This window comes from Haliotis asinina, chromosome 3 (assembly GCF_037392515.1).
Source record: "Haliotis asinina isolate JCU_RB_2024 chromosome 3, JCU_Hal_asi_v2, whole genome shotgun sequence".
Taxonomy (NCBI): Eukaryota; Metazoa; Mollusca; class Gastropoda; order Lepetellida; family Haliotidae; genus Haliotis; species Haliotis asinina.
The window spans coordinates 64678843-64700135 of record NC_090282.1 but is presented as its reverse complement, the minus strand read 5'-3'; the positions used below and the strand labels follow the sequence as shown (position 1 = coordinate 64700135).

Genomic DNA, 21293 nt, shown 5'->3' with positions numbered 1-21293 from the left:
GCCTCTAAGGGGTATTTATATTGGTACTGTTTATCTTGCATTGCCATGATCAAACAAATGGAAATGAGATTGAAAATGTTAAAGAAGCATTTTTACATATGATGCAAAATCCAACAAGAAATTGTGTGAAGGAAGAATCAGAAAACACTCACTCACTCACTTTCACTCTCTCACTCACTCTCCTTCACTCACTCACTCACTCACTCACTCACATACTCACGCACGCACTCACTCACTCACTCACTCACTCACTCACTCACTCACTCACTCACTCACTCACTCACTCACTCACTCACTCACTCACTCACTCGGCCATGTCATTACGAGGTGCAACATTTGACTTGATTTCAGACATGCTCATCTTTCCATATGTATCGGCCTGACAAACAAACAAACAGACAATGAAGCACCAAGTGTTAAAGTCTTGTGCATAAACCTTTTAAAGTTTTGTTTAAATACAGTTTTATTTTATGCAACGGGTGCAATGTTTGGCCAATATATGTTGATGATAATCACAAAGGTCAAGTACAAATCCAATACATGTAATAGGTCCTGCCATTTTAAGATACTTACCATAAATCCTAAAAATAGGCACTTAGGATTCCTGATGAACCCAAACAAATGGGAAAACAAAGAGGAAGAACTGTGTGTGTATCAGTAATACATGTCAGTTCTAGTGCAGAGTTAATGAATGATCCCAATGTTAAAACCCATACAATGAATGGTCCCTCTTGAACACATAGACCAGCACTGTTGATACAGTAAATGACTGTTGTCCCAAAGATACAAGTTGGCAGCATCCTTTTGAGACAATACAGCATCCATATTCAGAATCCTAAATCGAATCAATTTCAGTTTCAAAGTTAGACCTGTAATAGTCAGATACATGAAGACATAGTTTACAAGCATGCGGTAGGTAGAACTTAATCACACACACCAAACCAGGTCTGATAAGTTATCTTTTATATGAATATGGCGCCACAATTATGGAATTACTATCAATTTGTGGATTAAGTAGCAAATGGTGATGGTTTCAGAAATGTGCGTAGTCAGGAAACGCGTCCATGGTGAGCATTGGCATTCCAAGACCTCGTCATCAGTGGCGCTATTCCCATACATGCTCCAGTCTCCATGAAGACAATCATGAGAATCGGCTGCATTAAAATGGGTATTGTAAAACTGATGTGTGTAGGGTTGCAAAGAAAAATCAATCAAATTTAATGCTCAGGTTGAGATAGAATCCAATTGCAGATTACAGTGTGACAAACACGGTCCTGTGTAACATGAAAATGTGACATACTACACCGTACCTTTCACAGACTGACAGCAACGTAATAGTATTGGTCCGAAGCAATGACACGGATGGAATGCATACTGATCAAGATTTGCGACATTCTTCACTTTCAGTGATAGCTCGATTTCAAATTTAATTTAAATATTTCGGGTCAAATCTGATTTACAGTGCGAAATATTACTAAAACTGTAAATTTTTCTTAGTTTAAATAATTTTTTAAAAGTGTGACATGATATTCAAAACTAGATGAAATCCTGTAGGACATTTATACTATATCAATTATTTATGTTTGCATTGCTTTTACTGTAAAATTGTCTGTAAAATGAAAATGAGAGTTTATGATTGTAAACTAATAGTCAGCTTGTCAATTTTAGTAGAATTCAACAATATTCGATATTTTCACACACAATTGTTTTATATCATACCATTTATTTATGTTTCAGAATATAAATGTCAGACTTTAAATGATGACAAATAGTCATCACCATTGATCATCACCATTATGGAAAACCAAAATTTAAGACAAAATACATTAATTAGATTTTTTCAACCCTGAACTCAAAGTAATACACACTTACCAATTGAAAATCATTTGCCAAGTGAGATATAATTTTCTTTTCCATCTGAAATGAGCATGTAAAAGACCATGGTATACCAGGGTAAACTATGGTTCACAGACCATGGTGTATCATGGCTTACCATGTCCAGCAAATGGCAGCACAGTTTGGGTGCCATGGTAAAATAAGACTATGGTCTACCATGGTAAAAGGAGACCATAGTGTTTATGTTCAAACATGGTAAAAAGAGATCATGGATTAGTATTGATTAATCTTTGGGTATCTTAATGGTTGGGTAGCTAAAGTTTTAACTTATCTTACCTAACATTCAAGTTCAGATCCCCACATAGGTACAATATACTGTCCATCTCAGGGTCCCCAGCCTTGGTATTTCTGGAATATTGATAACAGCAATGTAACACTATACATATTCAATCACATATTGTCTGCTGAAAAACACATTTTTAGTTGAAGGTTGTCTTGATCCAGAGTGCATGGTGTGATGAAGATTTCAAAGTTGGTCAACATTTTACCTACATTTCTTTATTTGTAAACACATGTGAGTACTGTTAAACAGTCATGCTTCGTGTCAATCGTTAGCCCACGTACCTTCAACCATTTGAAAAATTGCTGTCCATTTAATCATGATATTTTGATAAAAATGTAATACATATCAGTGACATAAGATGCTAAGGTTTCCTTGCAGGGATTTCATGTTCAGAACTTGTGGCGATACAATGTTGAAAAACGTTATTCCAGAGTATCCTCCCTACCGGCTTAAAGGTAGGGCTGTATTACGTGGTGCCAAATCTGTTAAACCAGAGTGGCAGACTAATTACAGATGTCAACCAGATTTTCCAATTAACTGCTGGTTTGGGCGTAGTCTTGGTTAATTGGCCAAATAGTTTTTGAACCAGTTTTTTGCTTTTTACAAGCAGGTTATTGAAAACCCTTATCATTAAGTTTTAGAAGTGACAGAAGTCTCTAGAACTGGATGTTGTACATCTTTATGGAGTAAGGAACATGGATTTGGAAGGCACTGGCAACCAACAAAACTCTTCATTGGTTTGTAAATAAACATATGGTTATTTACTGACCAGCCTCAGCAACCTATATTGGTTGTACTTGATGATGAAGTGGTATGGTTAGTGACAAGATGGCTTGATTGGTGACACGGCATATTGGTTAGTGACAAGGTGGAATGGCTAATGACAAGGTGAATGGATTGGTGTAAAGGTGGAATGGCTAATTACGAGGTGAATGGATTGGTGTAAAGGTGGAATGGCTAATGACAAGGTGAATGGATTGGTGTAAAGGTGGAATGGCTAATGACAAGGTAAATGGATTGGTGTAAAGGTGGAATGGATGGTGACAGGGTGAATGGATTGGTAGGTAACAAGGTACTGGTTGGTGACAAGGTGAATTGGTTGGTGGCAAGGTGGACTGGTTGGCATCAAGATGGATGGGTTGGTGTCAGTGTGGAATGGTTGGTGACACGATAAATTGGTTCTTATGGACACAGGTATCTGGTTGATTATGTCACTATATCCCTACAGAATTAGTTGTTTCTTGTCCTGGTTTGAATTCTTAACAGCTGCCCTTATGTAGCAGGAAATTAAACTATTGTTGAGGGTGGTGCTACCGAACTTATTGCAGATACTGTTTGTCATCACAGACATACACACCAGTTGATACGGTGTATGAAAAAGGTCTGATTTTAACATTTCAACTGTCACATGAACCCATGATCAAGAAGCTCCAAACCAGAAAGCAAGATCATGGACAAATTTTGACTGAAACTCATGACAGCAGCTTCTGGATCTGGGAAAGAGATCTGTACAGTGATTGTCTTGCCATCAATGGTGCCATGGACTGACGGTGCCCTCAGAAGTTGACTACACCAGACAAATTCATTGTCATTATGATGATCAATACTCAACACAAATCATGTATTATCATACACAATCTCCCAGTCGCACATTGAATCCACTTGATGCCTATGTAAGTCATTTCTTATGACAAGCATGAGGCACTGGGGACCGATTCCTCCCAAGAATACTCCACTTTTCAAACCTTTTACAAATGCAATGAGACTGTTCCAAAGCCTCGTGTATAAAATCCGTCTGGATTTGATGTAGACAAAGATAAATCCAAGATAGTAAAATGGACTTCTGTTCTCCATTTATAGATCACAGACACATTTATTCTAATTTAAGCATCAGTAGGGGTTTGTTGAACTGATTCCATCAGCCTTGACTAAAACATCCCGTGCAGGTCATTGACTGGAAAGACACATCCCTACTCTTGCCCAAAAAGAGAAGCCATCTTGTTGTCAGAAGCAGCCAGTATACACAAAACAAGACATCTAAAGAGGAGAAACTGGAATAATAAGAGAGATCTATGTTCATTTTTAGCTCCAGGTTAAGGAAGGAAAACCTGATAATCTCGGATGAATCACACAAAAACTTCATTTCAGTTAAAATATGTTGGGTTTCAGCTACACAGTTGTGGAAGGATAGTGTGGGATGATGATGAAGGATGATAGTGGAGATGCATCTCAGATTCAAACCTGTAGTCAACATCATGGTGGATGCAACTATGCATAATGCTTAGTCCCAAGATGCAGTCCATATATGAAGTATTCTTGAAATAGTCATGCAGGCCAACTTCAGAGGTATATATGTATATTACATGAATGCCAAATGAAATTATAAAGACACATGGGATGGCAAAGTGGAACCCAAAATTTGTCATTATGTTGTGAAAGTACTGCATGCATGTATGGGTGGTGAGTGAGTGGGTGAGTGAGTGGGTGAGTTGGTGAATGGGTGAGTGCATGAGTGGGTGAGTGTTTGTCATCACATATACTAGTTGATTGGGTATATGAAATTAGAATTCATTTAGAATGTAGCTATCGAATGGCTTAGTGATAACCTGTGTTTTGAATGATAATACAGAAAAAAAAATTAAAAAGGTTTTGTTTTATAAGTGATATATTGTGAAAAATATGGACATGTTTTGCAAATGATGATTTTAACAGTTTTATGATCGCAGCAAATGGAAGATAGTCACACACAAATGTGTGAGTGAGTGAGTGAGTGAGTGTGAGTGAGTGTGAGTGAGTGAGTGAGTGAGTGAGTGAGTGAGTGGCCCCTGCTTTAAATCATAGTAGACACAAAACCACAGAAAGTTCATGAGAGTCGGGAGTCTCTCTTCTGGTGAGGTCTGAAAATAACCTAGGGGAAAATCAGGGGGGAAAAGTTTCTCCTTTCACTGGGCTGAAGTGAATGTAAATCATCTGTGTCCGTGTAGCCACTGAGATGAACCGCCACATGACCACAGGTAGATGGATTACCTGTGTTTCCAATCTTTGATCTTTTCATCTTACCAGGAATGCTTCAGTTAGCTAATTATCCAATGCACTAGATAAATTATTGGTGAATATATAGTCCTTGTGGGGCCAGTGGCAATTGAGGTCCAACTTGAGATAATGTGTCGTAAATCAGATCCCTTGGGACTTGGCTCAATGCTAATGTTGATGGATTTCATACTTTGCTGGGAAATAATGTTTCATTATATTGATTCATCTGCAGAAAAGGGCCATTCTTTGCCCAATGTTTGCTCTGCATTTGTACAGGGTTTCAGTTTTATAATTGATAACCTCAATAATTCTACATGAATATTTCTGATAACTCTCTTTGTTGCACTGATTGGAACAAAGCTAAAAACACTCCAACAGAGTACATTGCACATATTGTACAAATATACAGGAAATGTCAAAATTAACAGAAGGAATTATTAATGATAAATAAAAAGTAATCAATTTCATGAAAAATTTATCAGTATTGTAAGAAACACAACATGCTCTTTCTCCGCAGATAAAAACATTCACACCATTGCTCTCTGTGTTCTCATTACATTTCACCAAGTCATGCATTCCTTATACATGGCTTACACTATAATGGCCATCTGTTTATGCATGAGAGACATGTCAAATTGCTGAATAGGGATGTGTTAGTTCTAGCCTGGTTTCACATAATGGTTTCACAGTCTTGTGCAACAATTCGTGTTGTTGGTAATTTCTTTATCTAGATGGACATCAATAATTTTCAAGGTTTTATCTGCTCTTTATTCTTGTGATACTGTGATGAAATTCTCTTTGTTCATCAAATAGCATCTTCTAAAATGCCAATCAAGCATTTTAACTACAGCTGAATTATTTTCTGTGTTTGCTGTTTGTTGTATATGTTTGTTAGCAATGTTGTTTGTTTGTTTGTTCTAGTGTCTGCAGCTCGGCCTCTGCGGTACACAAACCCCCGATTCTTGGACACTGCTGAAAACATCACAGTTGAGAGTGGTCAAGAAGCTATCTTACCATGTGCTGTGGAAAATCTTGGACCAAAATCTGTGAGTGCCATGTCTCAAAATATGCCATGCTTGTCTTCTGTTTGCTATAATTCTAGCATGTGAAGATCCAGGTTAGAATTGATCTTCAGTGACCCATGCATGTCATAAGAGATGACTGATGGGATTGACTTGGTTGACACGTGTCATCGTATCCTAATTAGATGTTCATGCTGTTGATCACTGGATTATCTGGTCCAGACTTGACTATTTTACAGACCACTGTAATATAGCTGGAATATTGCCAAGTGTGGCGTAAAACTAAACTCATTCACTCACTCTGCTTTTATGATACATCTGTAACATGTCACCGGATGTCACATTTGTGTTACAGGAGAATCTTAGAGATGATGGCAAATAATGTTTATCACCATTTTGGTGAAAGCTCCATGTGTGGGTATGGTACAGACTGACTCATACCACTGTCCAAATTCAGACTCGTGATTACAAAATTATTTTGCAGCTAAATGAATTTAGTTTTATGCTGCTTTTTAGCAATATACCAGTAATATCATGGCAGGGAACACCAGAATGGCACCAATGTTTTGAGTCAAACCAGGGTCTTTTGAATGATGAGAGAACACTTTAACCACTGGGCCTCTTTACCTCCCCTTGAGCAGCTGAAAAACAACTTATTTACTATAAATTTTGGCACCATTGCTCACAGAAGTGGACATTGAAGAAATGACCATTTTAGAATTAAATAATTGACCCCGACGACAATACAATTTTAGAAAAATCTATTGAGTATGTCATCCATTTCTGTGTCCATCAAGCTTCAAGTTTAATTCAAAATATAAATCCCCCATGGTTTAAGACTTCCCTGAACCTGAAAACCCATCCTTTTAAACTAACCAAATTAGGATCTATCAGCCTGGACAAGACATCTGACCAATCTGAGATATATCCATTCCACAGAAGTTAAGGGTGGTTTGGTAGCCAATGGTTAATTCATTCGATCGTCACACTGGCATTCAATTCCTCACTTTGGTACAATGTGTGAAGCCCATTTCCAATGTCCCCACTGTGATACTGCGGGAATATTGCCTAAAACAGCTTACAACTAAACTCACTCACTGTACAGATGCTAATTAGTCATTGTTAACCCATTTTGCTTCTGCATGGCGGCAAAGATCCAGCATCTGGTATTGTGTCCCATACTCACCTTGTGGTTTAGGATATACTTGGCTCATCCCTAAGGGTTTCTCTTCATCTAGCTATGTGTGATAGCCAAATGATTACTTATAGATTGCTTAAACGGCATCACTATGTTATAGGCCTACTAAATAGGGCTTAACACAATTCCTAGCAATGGTTTTGTTTTTGGTACAGAATAGAGTTGCAAGTGATCATTTGAAAATAACATTCAGCTTTGCATAAAGGCATGATTAGATAAACTTATGGACCAGTGTAGTATTTCATGCATAGTATACAATAGTTTAGGCCGGAACCTGCTTTCAACTCCTGAACAATCACATGGTTAAAGGGAGAGAACTCTACCCACTAAAACATGTCCATCGTGGAGTAACAAACATTCTTCTTAGGTTAATTTGGTATCTGTGTCTGTAGAACTGTTGGCGAGGTTTCATACAAATTTGAGCAATATTTCAGCAATATTTCAGCTATATTTGTGCAGGGACACCAGATCTGAGCTTCACACATTGTATCCATGTGAGGAACGAATGCTCGTCCATCTGCGTTGAACAAATGCTTCAGCTACTATGTTAACCCTCCCTGCACTGCCTGTAGCTTTAAGACAAAATACAAGAGAAGACAATTATGTTTGGTCAGTGCTATTCCTGTCTTTCCCAGATTTGACTGATCTACTGGGTTACTTCAAGTTCTAAGTTTTGCAGGGCTGTGGGATAGCCTAGTGATTAAAGTGTTCGCTCGACACGCCGGAACCTCGGGGTCACTTCCCCACATAGGTATAATGTGTGAAACCCATTTCTAGTGTCCCCCAACCAGGATATTGCTGGAATGTTGCCAAAAGCAGTGTAAAACCATACTCACTCACTCTTAAGTGTTGCTTTGAGATCTTGTCTAAAATTGTTTTTTCGTATTTCCACGTGTATTTATCATTTTTCACACTGCTGCGACAGATAACAACTTTTGCATTTTCAATGATAGTTTCTTAAACAAGTTTTTGGGTGGAGTCCGGAAAATGTTCAAATATCAAAAAGCTGTTGGGTATTAGTAAATGATAAGCATGTGTACTATTTATATCAAAGTGGCAGTTTTGTTTGCAATTCTTTGGTCCATTTCTGACTCAAACAGACTGTAATGTGCATGTAATATCCACACATGTCTACAAACTAAGCAATGTTTGTTAAACAGTGTGTGATATCCATACACATAAGCATATTTTCTGTTAGATGCAAGACCTAGCCAAAGAGTGAGTAAGTGGATTTGTGTTGGCGGGTGAGTTTGTTGAGTGCTTCAGTGGGTTTGGAGAGTGGTTGAGTGAGTGAGTGAGTGAGTGAGTGAGTGAGCTATCTAGTGATTAACTGAGTGAGTAAACCAGTAACCATTTTTTCTGCAATATCACTAATAATTGCATTAAAATTCACCACATATTCCTATCAACATATCACCTGTTCAGTAACTAAACATAACTACTTTCCTTTCAGGTTATATGGAAGAAAGTGTCACAGCCACATCCAATCACAATTGGAGAATACCTATTTGCTCCGGACAGTCGATATTTCCTTAAAAGGAGATCTACACAGATCGCAAATCCTGAGTGGGACCTACATATCCGAGATGTTCAACCAGTGCATGCTGGTGTTTACGAATGTCAGATTAGTGCTAAGGAAGATATTGTTCGCCATGTAACATTGCACGTTATAGGTAAGGTCTATTTTTTTTATCACAACATGGGTCTGTACATGTCAGCAGTAGAATATCAAGCTCTAATGAACAATGTAAAATGAGTTGTCATAAGAGTACACTTTAATCTTTTAAATCATTTGTTTATAATTTTGTGCATTTAACCTTTCATGATTATTTTTTTCTGCAGACACAGGAAAAAAACAAAAGCTAGGTAAGACATGAATGTTTCTACTTTCTTTTGATGTTAAAAAGACAGTGTCACGTGTCATCAAGTCACAACACCTTCAGATTAGCAAGTGCCTTGTTTGTCATTGTCGTCCAGGTGTATTGTCCTCCAAGTGAAATAGCCCTGTGGTTGTTTTGCCTTTTGAGGCACTAAGGTGATCATCACTCAAATACCATTCCACAGACTTTTGACATTGTCTTAGCACCAGGAATGCTTTGTTCAATGGAAATCAGGTGTAATGGTCTTCTGTTCTAGTTCTTGACTGCAAATAGTCCTCAATTGCAAATGGTTCTCCAGATGTTATTGTCCTAAGTGTATATTTGATCTTTAGTGGAAATGGTCATCCAGGAATACTGTCCCCAATTGGACCTCCAGGTATGAATGGTTCTTCAGATGTTATGTTTGTCCAGAGTAAAGTCTTCAAGTTTGTATTTGTGTAAGTGTACCCGCAGTGAGGGTGGTTTATCAGGTGGTTCTGTAGGTAAAGGTTGTCAGTCCTGTGGTTCTGTAGGTAAAGGATGTTGTTCTTGTGGTTCTATGGGTAAAGGATGTATGTCTTGTGGTTCTGTAAGTAAAGGATGTATGTATTGTGCTGGTTCTGTAGGTAAAAGATGTATGTCTTGTGGTTCTGTAAGTAAAGGGTGTATGTCTCATGGTTCTGTAAGTAAAGGGTGTATGTCTTGTGGTTCTGTAAGTAAAAGATGTATGTCTTGTGGTTCTGTAAGTAAAGGATGTATGTCTAGTGGTTCTGTAAGTAAAGGATGTATGTCTTGTGGGTCTCTAGGTAAAGCTAGCATGTCTTGTGGTTCTCTAGGCAAAAGATGTCAGTCTTGTGGTTCCTTCCGATCAGGATGGATAAAGGCAATGGGGTCATGTTTTTCACTACTAGGAACCATTAGATCCAGTCCTTCCTCATGTGAGGTTGTGCTTTGGTTAAGGTTTTACCTGCATGGGGGGTTGTCCCAGAGGGGAGGTGATTGTTCAGGTGTTTAAGTTCTCAGATGACATCTTCAAGATGCTGTGGACGACTTCATCAGGTGAGGTGTTTTTCTGGTCACGTTGTTCTCTAGGCATGGGTTTATCGTCAAAGGAGTCTGTCTCCAGGGGGAGGTAATTCAAGTGAACTTAACCTTTGGATACGATGGTGCTGTGGTTCTTCCAAAGCTGTTAGGTAGTCCAAAGAATGATGCTGTTCTTAGGGTGGAGCTGCTTCAAATGTGATGCTGTACATACTAGGCTGCTTTTGATTTATATTTTCGTGATTTTCACTTTACATAGAAATAAATTAAATCCAATGATTTTTTTTGTCTGTAATAAATGACATGTCCAAAATGTAAATATTTCATTGCTTTTCACATATTATTTAGAGCAAAACCATTGTACACAATGAATTATAAATTTTCATGAAAGTGTGCCACCATAAAATCAGTAACTATTTAATCTAGTAACAAATCTAAAAGCACTGGAAATGATATCAATTTAAAATGATCTCCGACGTTCATGCTTACATAATCATAAACCTATCTCATTACAGGAATCAGGCTGTTGGGCACACCTTTTGTAGAAAAAGGGGATACAATTAAACTCAACTGCACCGCATCGGCAAAAGATTATTCTCCTCAAGGAGTCGACTGGTTTAAAGATGGGATAAAATTACGACAGACTGACAGAATCTCAATAAACAGCATACCCACACGAATACACAAAACAGTTCATAGCAAGTTGGAGATTATGAGAAGTAACATGACTGATGCTGGTACCTATGTCTGTCGGAGCTCACAGTATCACATTGCAAGCCTCAAAGTTATTGTCCTCAACGGTGCGTATTTTGCTTGAACTTTTTCAAATTCCTATTTTTACATTTACCCACCTGGCTTTATCATGAAGTAAGATGTGAAAGAGAATTATTTAAAATGTGAGACTGGAAAACAATCAAGCATTATAGGAGAATTTATTTTCAAATATGGTATCTTGAATTTGTAAAAATATATATAGTTTTCTAAGATATGTACATGTTCATTATAGGAACAATCCTAAATGACGAATCAGGTTAGTGAATAACACAATGCCTTTTTCTCACTTTCTTTTCATCAATTGTCAAGTTCACTCATTTCCACATGAAATATAAATATTAAATGTTAACCATCAAGTACAAGGGGAAGCAACTCAAATACAAGACTGAATATTCCTAACTTAAATGACTTGCCTTAGTCATTGACATTGAATTATTGAGTTAAACTAGTGCAAATTAAAGTATAATTTGTATATTCAACATACAGTAAATGTGTCACTGTACTAAATAACACCTTAGGCCATATTAACTTTTTCTGCTGCTGGGATCCACAATATTTGATCCTCACAATCTTTTTGAAATTTGTTTGTCTTTCTTATTGTTTTCATTTAAGCAATTTCACTAAAAACGTTTATCATTCTTAAAGTAAGAAGTATCTACCCTGCAATAAGGATATCTTAGTCTAATAAACTAAGGAAAACTAAGGAAAGGTTCAAGAAAAATGTGCCTAGATTAAGTATGTTAAAGAAACAATTCTAAACAAAATATCCGTGGAACTAATAGAGACATTTTTGTGAAATTTAAGAGCATATGACTATTGTTTTTAAAGGCCAGTCTATTCATTGAAATGAACAAACTCATGATCAATGCTTTCTGAGTCAGGAAAACAAAAGTAGACCTAGGCACAAATATATTCCCAAAGTACTTGATGAAACAGTTTGGCTTTACTACTTTCACTGACACAAAGCAGAGCATCACAGTGTAAATGCTATATTTCCTTATTGTTTTGTTTCTGCACACAAAGACATTTTAGATTCCCGTTACTATCGTCATCTGTTATTTCTTCATCATATAATCACATGAAAATACATTTTGGTGAAACAAATGCACAAGTAGCACACAATTATATTACAAAGCACATGCAAGCATTCAGCTTCAGGTACAGATTGTGTTCCTGATAATTTCACAATCATCTAAGACGTAAAAGCTTTTGCTTGAGTGCAATAAACTGCTTTAGTATAGGCAATAATTGCAACATTTTCAATCACAGTACAGCTGAGAACTGAAGAGAAGAGATCAATAATACTGATTACATGATTAAAGTGTAATAAATGTGTGAATAATGCTTGAGGCTCAAAACCATATATATTTTGATTCATAACACTACCACAAAATTGGAGCATTTTTGTCAGTATGCAATGATGGATGGTAATGCTTTATAGCATCTTTATTTCATTGTTATTTTTAAAACATAAATAAATTGTGCTTAATATTTGTGTTTTATATCTGATATTTATTTTCTGTTTGTTGCATGTTGCAGCCAAGTCCTCGAATGTAAAACGTGGTAAGGATGTCTTCCCTCTCTATCTTGCTATTGTAGCATTTTCATGGTTCCAATGTTACTATTAACCCCTCTGAATTAACCCTAAGATCAAGTTTATTCCCTCCCATATCTTCTGAAGTCATTCTGTAAATTATTCTTTTGTCGTTGCTCATTCTCAAGAGTCACCTTCATTGTGTCTGTTATGCCAAATGGAATCTTTTTTGGTGGATAAAAAAAAACCCAAAATGTTTTCTGCCAAGCGCTGACAGTAAAAACAAATATGAATGAATATGCTGATACAGGATGGAGTAAACTTGATCATTGTCTACCTAGACAGGATCGAAAAGCATGTGTTGTGTGGATCGATATGTTACTGCAATGATCTGACATTTAAAGTTTGGAACCAGGAACTGCTAGTTCCATCTGAACTGCTGTTTACTTCTGCATACAGAAGTACCTCTCTGAATTAATGCTTGAAGAACACTGTACATGTAATGATATGATTTCTGACATCTTTTTTCTTCTACCATGAAATCCATAGCTAAACACATTATGAGTGAGGATGTAATTAGAATTCTGTTTGATAAGGTTATAGTTTCATGTTTATAAGTTGGGAAAACATTAAGTAAAAGGATTATTTTAAGGGACTAGCAATTATTTTTGAAAAATTGCTCAGTTTCTTCTTCTACTACATCTAATCAATAGTAGAGAACCAAAATGGCTGATGTATCAACTTTCATGGAGAACAACATGGCCAAGCCTTTGATAATTGAAACTGAAACAGCTTGTCTGATGACCTTTTTCAATTATTTCCCGGACAGTGACATGTTTTCAGTTTTTCTGCAGATTTAAACATTTCCTTTTAAACTGGGTGGAACTGTTCTCATATCACACCATGAACTCATCAAAATTAATCAATTTTAAATTCATCAAAGTTGAATGTCAAAGAATTATAAGTGCCATTAACACTCAACATTAAAATATATTTGTTAATAAACACGGGCCTTCATATCAAATGTACATGTAAAGTGGAATTTATCTGAATATAGAATTTTCCTGCATACAAAATACTGGGTTGACTATAAGTGTTCAATGGTTGCATGCACTTTGGCTAGAAATAGAGTTGAGTATTTGGAGCACTGCAAGATCCACGGCATGGTAACATTGATGTATGCTCTACTTCTCTCATAGATACATCTTGATCATTTAACTAAAATAAATTACTTAGAGGAGTCAAATGCAGAATTTTCCAAGGGGTTTAGTGTTTTACAAAGTTTGGATTTGCTAGAGTTATTGGAGTTGTAGGAGTCTGGGGTTAACGATACATCATCATTATATAAACAAAGATAATTCTGGATTCATGACACAGGGGATCATACACAAGTTTATACAGGGAGAGTGTTCAAATTTGATGAGCTAAACTTCTGAGGTACCAAAGTTCCTTAATCCTCTCTCAATGATGCTCTAATTAAAGGGTGATAGTAGCTTAGGGGTTTGTGCATGTTTAAAACCCAGATCAGTTCTCAATAAGGTTATTCTTCATGAAGTATATTGATGTCATATCTGAATGCATCAACACTAGGCATGAAACTATATACTTCTGTCAATATACTGTCAACATGATATACAATAAACCCAAAATTCTGAAATTTCAGTAACTGCATGATCATTCTTTAGAATAGATTTCTTTTAGTAGTCGCATTGAACTAATCTGTCCATTTACAAGTTTTGTATTTAACTTGTCGCTCAGTTTATAAACAGAATGGCATCGTTCATGTTGATCCTTATAAATTTAATACTGTATATTGTACTACTAATATTTTTCTATCTTCATTTTAGTACACAAATAAAACTTTTTATGCATCAATATTTCAGACAATCCCTTTTCAAATTCCCAAATTTTTCCATGAGGAATTGAAATATTGCAGAAATACATGAGGGCATGTATTGTTTTCTTTTGTCTGTTGTATGAATATACAGATTCACAGACCCGAAGACCTAGACTAGGAGTGATCTACAGAAATCCTTCCTTGTTCTAAGGGGTGGGATTAATAGTCAGACCTGTATTTGCAGTTGCTTTGATATAGCTGAAATAGTGCTGAAACAGCAAAAATAAACAGCAACAAAACCCAAAATTCAAAAGAAATTGAATTCAATTATTTATCGACTGCTGGAATATTGCTGGAATATTGCTGATTGTTGCTTTATAAAATACAAAAAATCCAAAGAAATGTCATGTATTATCATCTATGTATTAATTTCCTCTCTTTCTCCCCCCTATGCGTTTGTGTCAGGATATATACGATTATTAGGTACAAGTATGACACAATTCCACTTTTCACAATGGACTTGCATGGTGTACAGTCTATAAATTTCAGTCTCTGTGTTTCTCTGCACCGTGGGAGTGTCACCTGTCTCATCTGATGCAGCCTGCATGATGCAATGGAAACTTTGTCAGTGATTCCGAAAATGAAAATGTCAAGCTCAATTTCAGTCGTCAACTTGATCAATGTTTTGTCACAAAGTTTCATTCAGCATAATACATATATAGATTGAATTAGATAGAAAAGTAAATGTAGTGATTGGCTTAATGATATGTGTAGCATCAATTTTCTTTGCATGCTTTAGCTCATATACAAGGCATGTTAAAATAATTATTGCCAGTTTAAGGTGCTAACATATAATGTTTTCTTCTGATATTCCCAGCTTATGTTATTGGTTGGTTTGTGTTATTATTCAAACTGCAATCTCATCTGACATCATGCACTGTGCACATGATATGCATTTAGATGGAAAAAAAGCTTGCACTTACAATTCAAGGTAATATTTCTTTCACAAGAAATATTGCACTTTTCTTCACAATTGTTTACTTTCCAATTGCTGTGCTGTTATTGATTATGAAATGTGTGAGGTGAGGTCTTTTTTATTTGCCTGAGACCTGTGAAGATCTGGGTTAGAAAAGAACTTAAGTAACCCTTTGCATGTCTTAAGAGGCGACTTACAGGATCTGGTGGTCAGACTTGCTGACTTGGTTGTCAAATGTCATCATATCCCAATTGCATAGATTGATGCTCATGCTGTTGATCTCTGGATTGTCTGGTCCAGATTTACAGACCACCATCATATAGCTGGAATATTGCTGAGTGCGGCACAAAACTAATCACTCTAGTTCACTCACCCATTTGCCTGAATGAAATCTTGAGAGACACATCATCTAAGTAAAAGAGATAAATGTCATACATACTTGTATAACAAAATATGTAAACATTACGTTTTCCATTTGTTAAGTTGTGTCCATCTGCAGAAGTGGCCAATGTATAAATAAAGATGTCACTTGGTTTAAGATGTTTGATCAATTTGGTTTAATTCTGCTGTGGTATATCTTCTATAAAACACCTGCTGATACACAGTTTCTGCAAAATCTTATCAATTACAGCTGCATGTAAATTCAAGTTTGTAATGATGTGTGCTTTAATTTCTTCTGTGTTATGCTTGGTGGAGAAGTTACTTTTGTCACTCCCATAATTCATGAAATTATTGTAGGCCTTTATTTATGTATAAATATCAGGGTTAAACAGATTTCAATGTTAAACTCTTCCAAAGGTCATACTCTGAAAATGACAATCAAAATATTTAGAATATTGATGAAATGGTTCTTGGAGCAATTAGAAATGGTCTTAATGGAATTTGGGTACATATGCCATTTTCAATATCAGTATGGTGTACATTCCAGCATTAGAGAAATCTAGTGAAAAATTATTCAGTTGAGAAACAATTTATGATGAGATTATCATCATTACCATAACAGAAACTCACAATGGCTGATGCTTTTTTCTTGCAGGACAATTCCCTGGGTACACTACTCCAAAGGCACAACTGCCACAGACCTCTAGGGGGACAAATTTGTCAATGACAACTTTGTGTCTGTTGCTTCCCTTTGTTCTGACAACACTGTTGATGTGGACAACATCATCACTGTCATGGCACAGATAGTAGACAGAAAGGTGTCTTTGTTCTCTCCAACACCATGCCGTGAATGGTGCACACTGTACATAACATCATCCTCCGAGAGTTCCATGTCAGATGTCAATGTTTGTCACAGGACATGATGACAATCAAGGTGTACTCAGTACACAGGACTTGATGACAAGCAAGGTGTACTCAGTACACAGGACTTATTCTTGAAGGCTATCAGTGTCTAGACATCACTGTACAGATTAAAATTGCCATATGACCAGTGTACAGAGTATCAACTTGGTCAAGTCAGTGTATGTGTACAAAAATGTGCACACAGTCATACATTGGAATCTTCTTGTGTTGGATGAACCAGTTACTTGAGGAGTTTGTGTTCTGAACAGTATGTAGAAACTGTCAGCTTCTGAAACAACAAGGCATGTCACAACATTCTACACTGGTCATCTACAGGTCAAGCAGGATGTGGAGGAAATCTGTTCTAAATGTCAAGGATTTGAATCAATGGACAACATTGACATGTATAAGCATAAGCCAACCATGGAGAAGACTATCCTTGCAATGGAACCATTGAATCATCAATCCAAGGCATGCATCTTGGAGATGACATAGCCATGACAATGAAACACTATACATCCTGATACTGATCAACTTGCATCTGATCTTTGGACACGTTCATCTTAGTTGACTAAACTGGAAGCCTCAGGTATCAGGCAATTATTAATTTATTTACTGTAAACATACTCTGAAGGCTTGATGTTTAGCTTGTATGATGCCCAGCCGTGAACTTTGTTGGTGAGCTTTTCAGTCGGATAGGACCAGCATCAAGCATTGGACTCAAATAAGGACGGGTTATTTATTGTTTTTAATTCCATTTGTCAGGTTTGGGGATGAAATCATTTGAAGAAATTTTAATTATCTGGAATTAAACACACCTGATGATCATTCATGTGCTGGTATTACGTACATTGAATGAAAGAATTTCCGTTACCTGTGTTGATGATTCTTGCTTCGACTCTAATTATTGTAGTATTTGCTTACAATGTTTATGTATGCATTTAAAACTTCCATCGAATAAACATTTAAGCTATTACTGCTAATTTCATCAACATTATTGTCAAATAAAGTCCAAATCATTTTCCTCTATTAAAATCTACAATTTTCCTTGGATGTTAAATGTTGTTAAATATATATATCAACACCATGTGCCTATATTGTTTACCCAAATCTCCAATTACTCATTGACCTAGTCTCAACTGGACAAGCTAATGCCCTAAACCTGACAAAGGCAATAAAATGGTTGCAATGACACTGTCAGAATATGTGTAATAGGGACTATCAGCCAACATGGCGATGGAAATTCAAGGGAGACAACTCTTTCAAGAAAGATAACTTTGATAAAAGGGCAGACAACTCTGAATATCATCAATGTGAACTGTTGTAAACGCCTTCTTACCATTGCAGATTCCTCTGAAGCTCTGACACATGTGAATTGTGATCATTTCTGTGTTTAGTGATGATTTTACAGACAAAGAGAATTCTCCCTAACATTTGAGTAGGGAGAACATTATATCTCCCTACCTCAGGACAATGGCGATTGGTCAATCTCCATCCAGGACATGTGACTGGTTACTTAGCAACAGTCAGTCGCTCGCATTGAACTTCGACTGATTTTATTGTTGATCGTAGAAGTCCCTTTTGGAATCTGTGTTTTATTGTATATGATGTATGCTATGTAATATATATAAATATATATAACAGATGTGCAATACACGTATGCCATGTTTTCTTGTGTCACTAACCAATCAGAAGGCAGCCTGTTATCAGTGCAAAAATTGGTTTGAAATTAACCTTGAGATACTTACTACAAAGCACAGATATAAGGCTGTTCTGTTCATCTCATAGAATTTGTGCTACTTCTTTTTTATTTTTCTTGCATCAATTTTAGCATGGAACTATTTCTGAAAGTAATTTCGAGACAGAATATAGAAATTGTAAATATGAGACAATGATAGAATAATAAAGGAAACATTGAAGTATACATTGTTGTCAACTTAAATTTCAAATGGTCAGAGGGACTGATTTGTCAAATCTAGAATACAGAAATGCTAATGAAGGTAGAAAATGACAGAAAACATTGAATTTTGATAAAATATATTCATTTTTAGTAAAACCTTCAAATGCATGGATACATTGCTTTATTTCTATCTCAAGTATGCTGAATCATGAACAATGGATACAAGAAAGTAAAATCTGGGTATTTGAAGGTTGAGGCCATTAGGATACAGCAAAATCTTTCCATCTATTTTCAGGCCAGTAAACAGACTAATTAACGAAGAAACAAAATCTGAATGTTTTTTGTTAAACAAGAAAAAGACCTATTGTCCATAAATAATAATTTTACGTGGAATTGATCCATTTTGATATGGAACATATCTTTTAACATTGGATGTTACCAAACTGGTGCATTTTTCACAGTGAAGATAATTGTCAGATTAATGAAAATGTTGGGCTCACGGCTCACAGATACCCAGGTTTCCAAACCAACAGTGAAGAGGACGGGTTTCAGACAGCATGGAAGAGCCACAATTCTTATACAATATGTTGTGATGGAAGGCAGTATATCAAGGTGTGCATTATGAGATACATTTTGATGTTGGTGGTTTGTGGTCTCCCTGTGTGAGAATTGTACAGATCTTGGACAGGGCATTGCCATCCCATACACGTCCTGAAAACACATTCCAGTGAGTCTTGCAGAAAATCTCTTTTGACCTTTGAAATTCAATTTGGATTTTTGCATGCAAGGATGTTTTAAACAGGTTAGTTTCAATCAGTTTATTTATATATCTGAGCTCCATGCCAGTGAGTCTTTCAGAAAACCCCTTTTTGACCTTTAAAATTCAATTTGGAGTTTTGCATGGACGGATGTTTTTGAATAGGTTAATTTCAATCATTTTAATTATAAAGCTGAGCTACAAGCCTACCTGGTAGTTGAACCAAGGAATATTTGGTCATTTGTATTGCAACACAGGGTGGTACAATGGCAAAACACCTTACACTATGCTGTCAATACTATCTTGAACTAATCTTGACAAAAACAATGATCTACAGAACTATAAATGGACTCTTCTTCAGTAGACTTCTTATGGTTTAGTAAAGTATTTTGTCACTTTTGTCATGTACTTCTCAGAACCAATCATGCATCACATGAAAGTGAAAATATCACATTGTGATGGATCTTGAGATATCAATAAAAATTCCCAATGGTACTGATTGACATGTACGGTCTGAATACTTCAAACTACAACTTGTCAAGACTTTTGGGTGATCTAGGCAAGTGCCCTGTTCATGAGTACGATGTGTGTAGATGGTCAAGCCTGAGTTGTACGTGAAGCTAGGTTATGTTGGTGATGGGACTGGATGTTTCCTTCTAAAGGACTACAGGTTGTGATGAAATTCTGCAAGATACATTTCTAATGATTTTGATGTAAGTATCTGCCTCGCCAGAGACATGGCTCATCACTATCTCACCACCTCTGCTGCATATATTGTGTTTTTCTTAAAGATTACCATGTAAGGTATCACATTCAGTGGAGGTTGACATAAATAATTATCAGAACCACATTAGGTTTTATCCAATGAATGACCTATGAATATATCACATGACATGCACAGACTCACGTGGATGCATGTTATTGTAGCAGCAGGGGCAGAACTGATTATCTCTGGAAAAAAAATCTACTGGGTAGGTTGTATATGGAAATTTGTTCAGGGTGATGTGGATTGAGGTCCTTACACGAGGTAGGATAATGGGTAACACAGCCTCTGCATTGGGACACAGTTACTAAGAAGACCTTTTTATTTAATCAGGGCCCTGTAATTTTCTCACGTGGGAAAGTGATGCCCACAGTGATGTTTCTTGAATGACCTCTTGCCATTTTTGCTTATAAACAAACTGCTTAGTAGTTCAGTCCAAAACAGGAAATATTTTCCTGTTCAAATTCATTTAATAGTTTATGAACCATTCAAAAAATGAAATGGCTTTTTAGACATTCCACAGAATCTGTCACCAATTTCTAACAATGGTCCCGTTTGAATGCATCAATACAAACTTAATAAGTCAGCCAGAAACAGTTCAGGTTCTCTCAATAACCAATTGAATTTTAGACATTTAGGGATGGTCTGAAATTTGAAAACTGTTGGAAGAAGTGAAAGAAGAGTTTAGCGAGATATTAAATAAACTGAGATTGATTCCGATTTTAGAGCAAAGAGTTTCATGCACATTATTTACCATTTTATTAAGAATAGTGATTATATAATCACATGTATTTTTAATTTCACCAAATTTAAAAGTGAATCACAATAATGAACATTGTCAGATGTCATATATCATATTTTCTACTCTTTTATGTTTCTTTTGAGGTCAGTCTGTTAAAAAATATGGAATAATACCCTCAATTCACAGTAAAATAGCATTAACAATATTATACATAAATACATGCAGAGACAATCATGATTTTCCATGACCAGCGAGGCAGATGTGTACGATCAGAACATGACTATTTCCTGTTTACATATTCAGTGTGTTGCTTGTAGTGGAACATGAAGTAGTTAGATTGATTTAAAATTGCTTCCAAATAAAGACATTAGAAATATAGACGAATATGTAGTGT

General features: G+C 36.2%; 1 protein-coding gene across 8 annotated transcripts in view; it reads left to right on the top strand.

The window, feature by feature from the left end:
* The window catches only part of LOC137278306 (kin of IRRE-like protein 2), a 239757-nt gene that overhangs the window by 217808 nt on the left and 656 nt on the right, over nt 1-21293 (top strand). For 3 of the 8 annotated variants that reach the window (XM_067810560.1, XM_067810561.1, XM_067810559.1), the window contains exons 3-9: nt 6134-6258; nt 8886-9105; nt 9275-9298; nt 10848-11132; nt 12646-12669; nt 14943-14960; nt 16490-21293. The exon at nt 16490-21293 is cut by the window's right edge and continues 656 nt beyond it. In XM_067810560.1, coding sequence (XP_067666661.1) covers nt 6134-6258; nt 8886-9105; nt 9275-9298; nt 10848-11132; nt 12646-12669; nt 14943-14960; nt 16490-16641 — 848 coding nt within the window. In that variant the 3' untranslated portion in view covers nt 16642-21293. The remainder of the gene's footprint in view (nt 1-6133; nt 6259-8885; nt 9106-9274; nt 9299-10847; nt 11133-12645; nt 12670-14942; nt 14961-16489) is intronic. The other 5 variants (XM_067810565.1, XM_067810566.1, XM_067810563.1 and 2 more) reach the window with 2 other exon arrangements.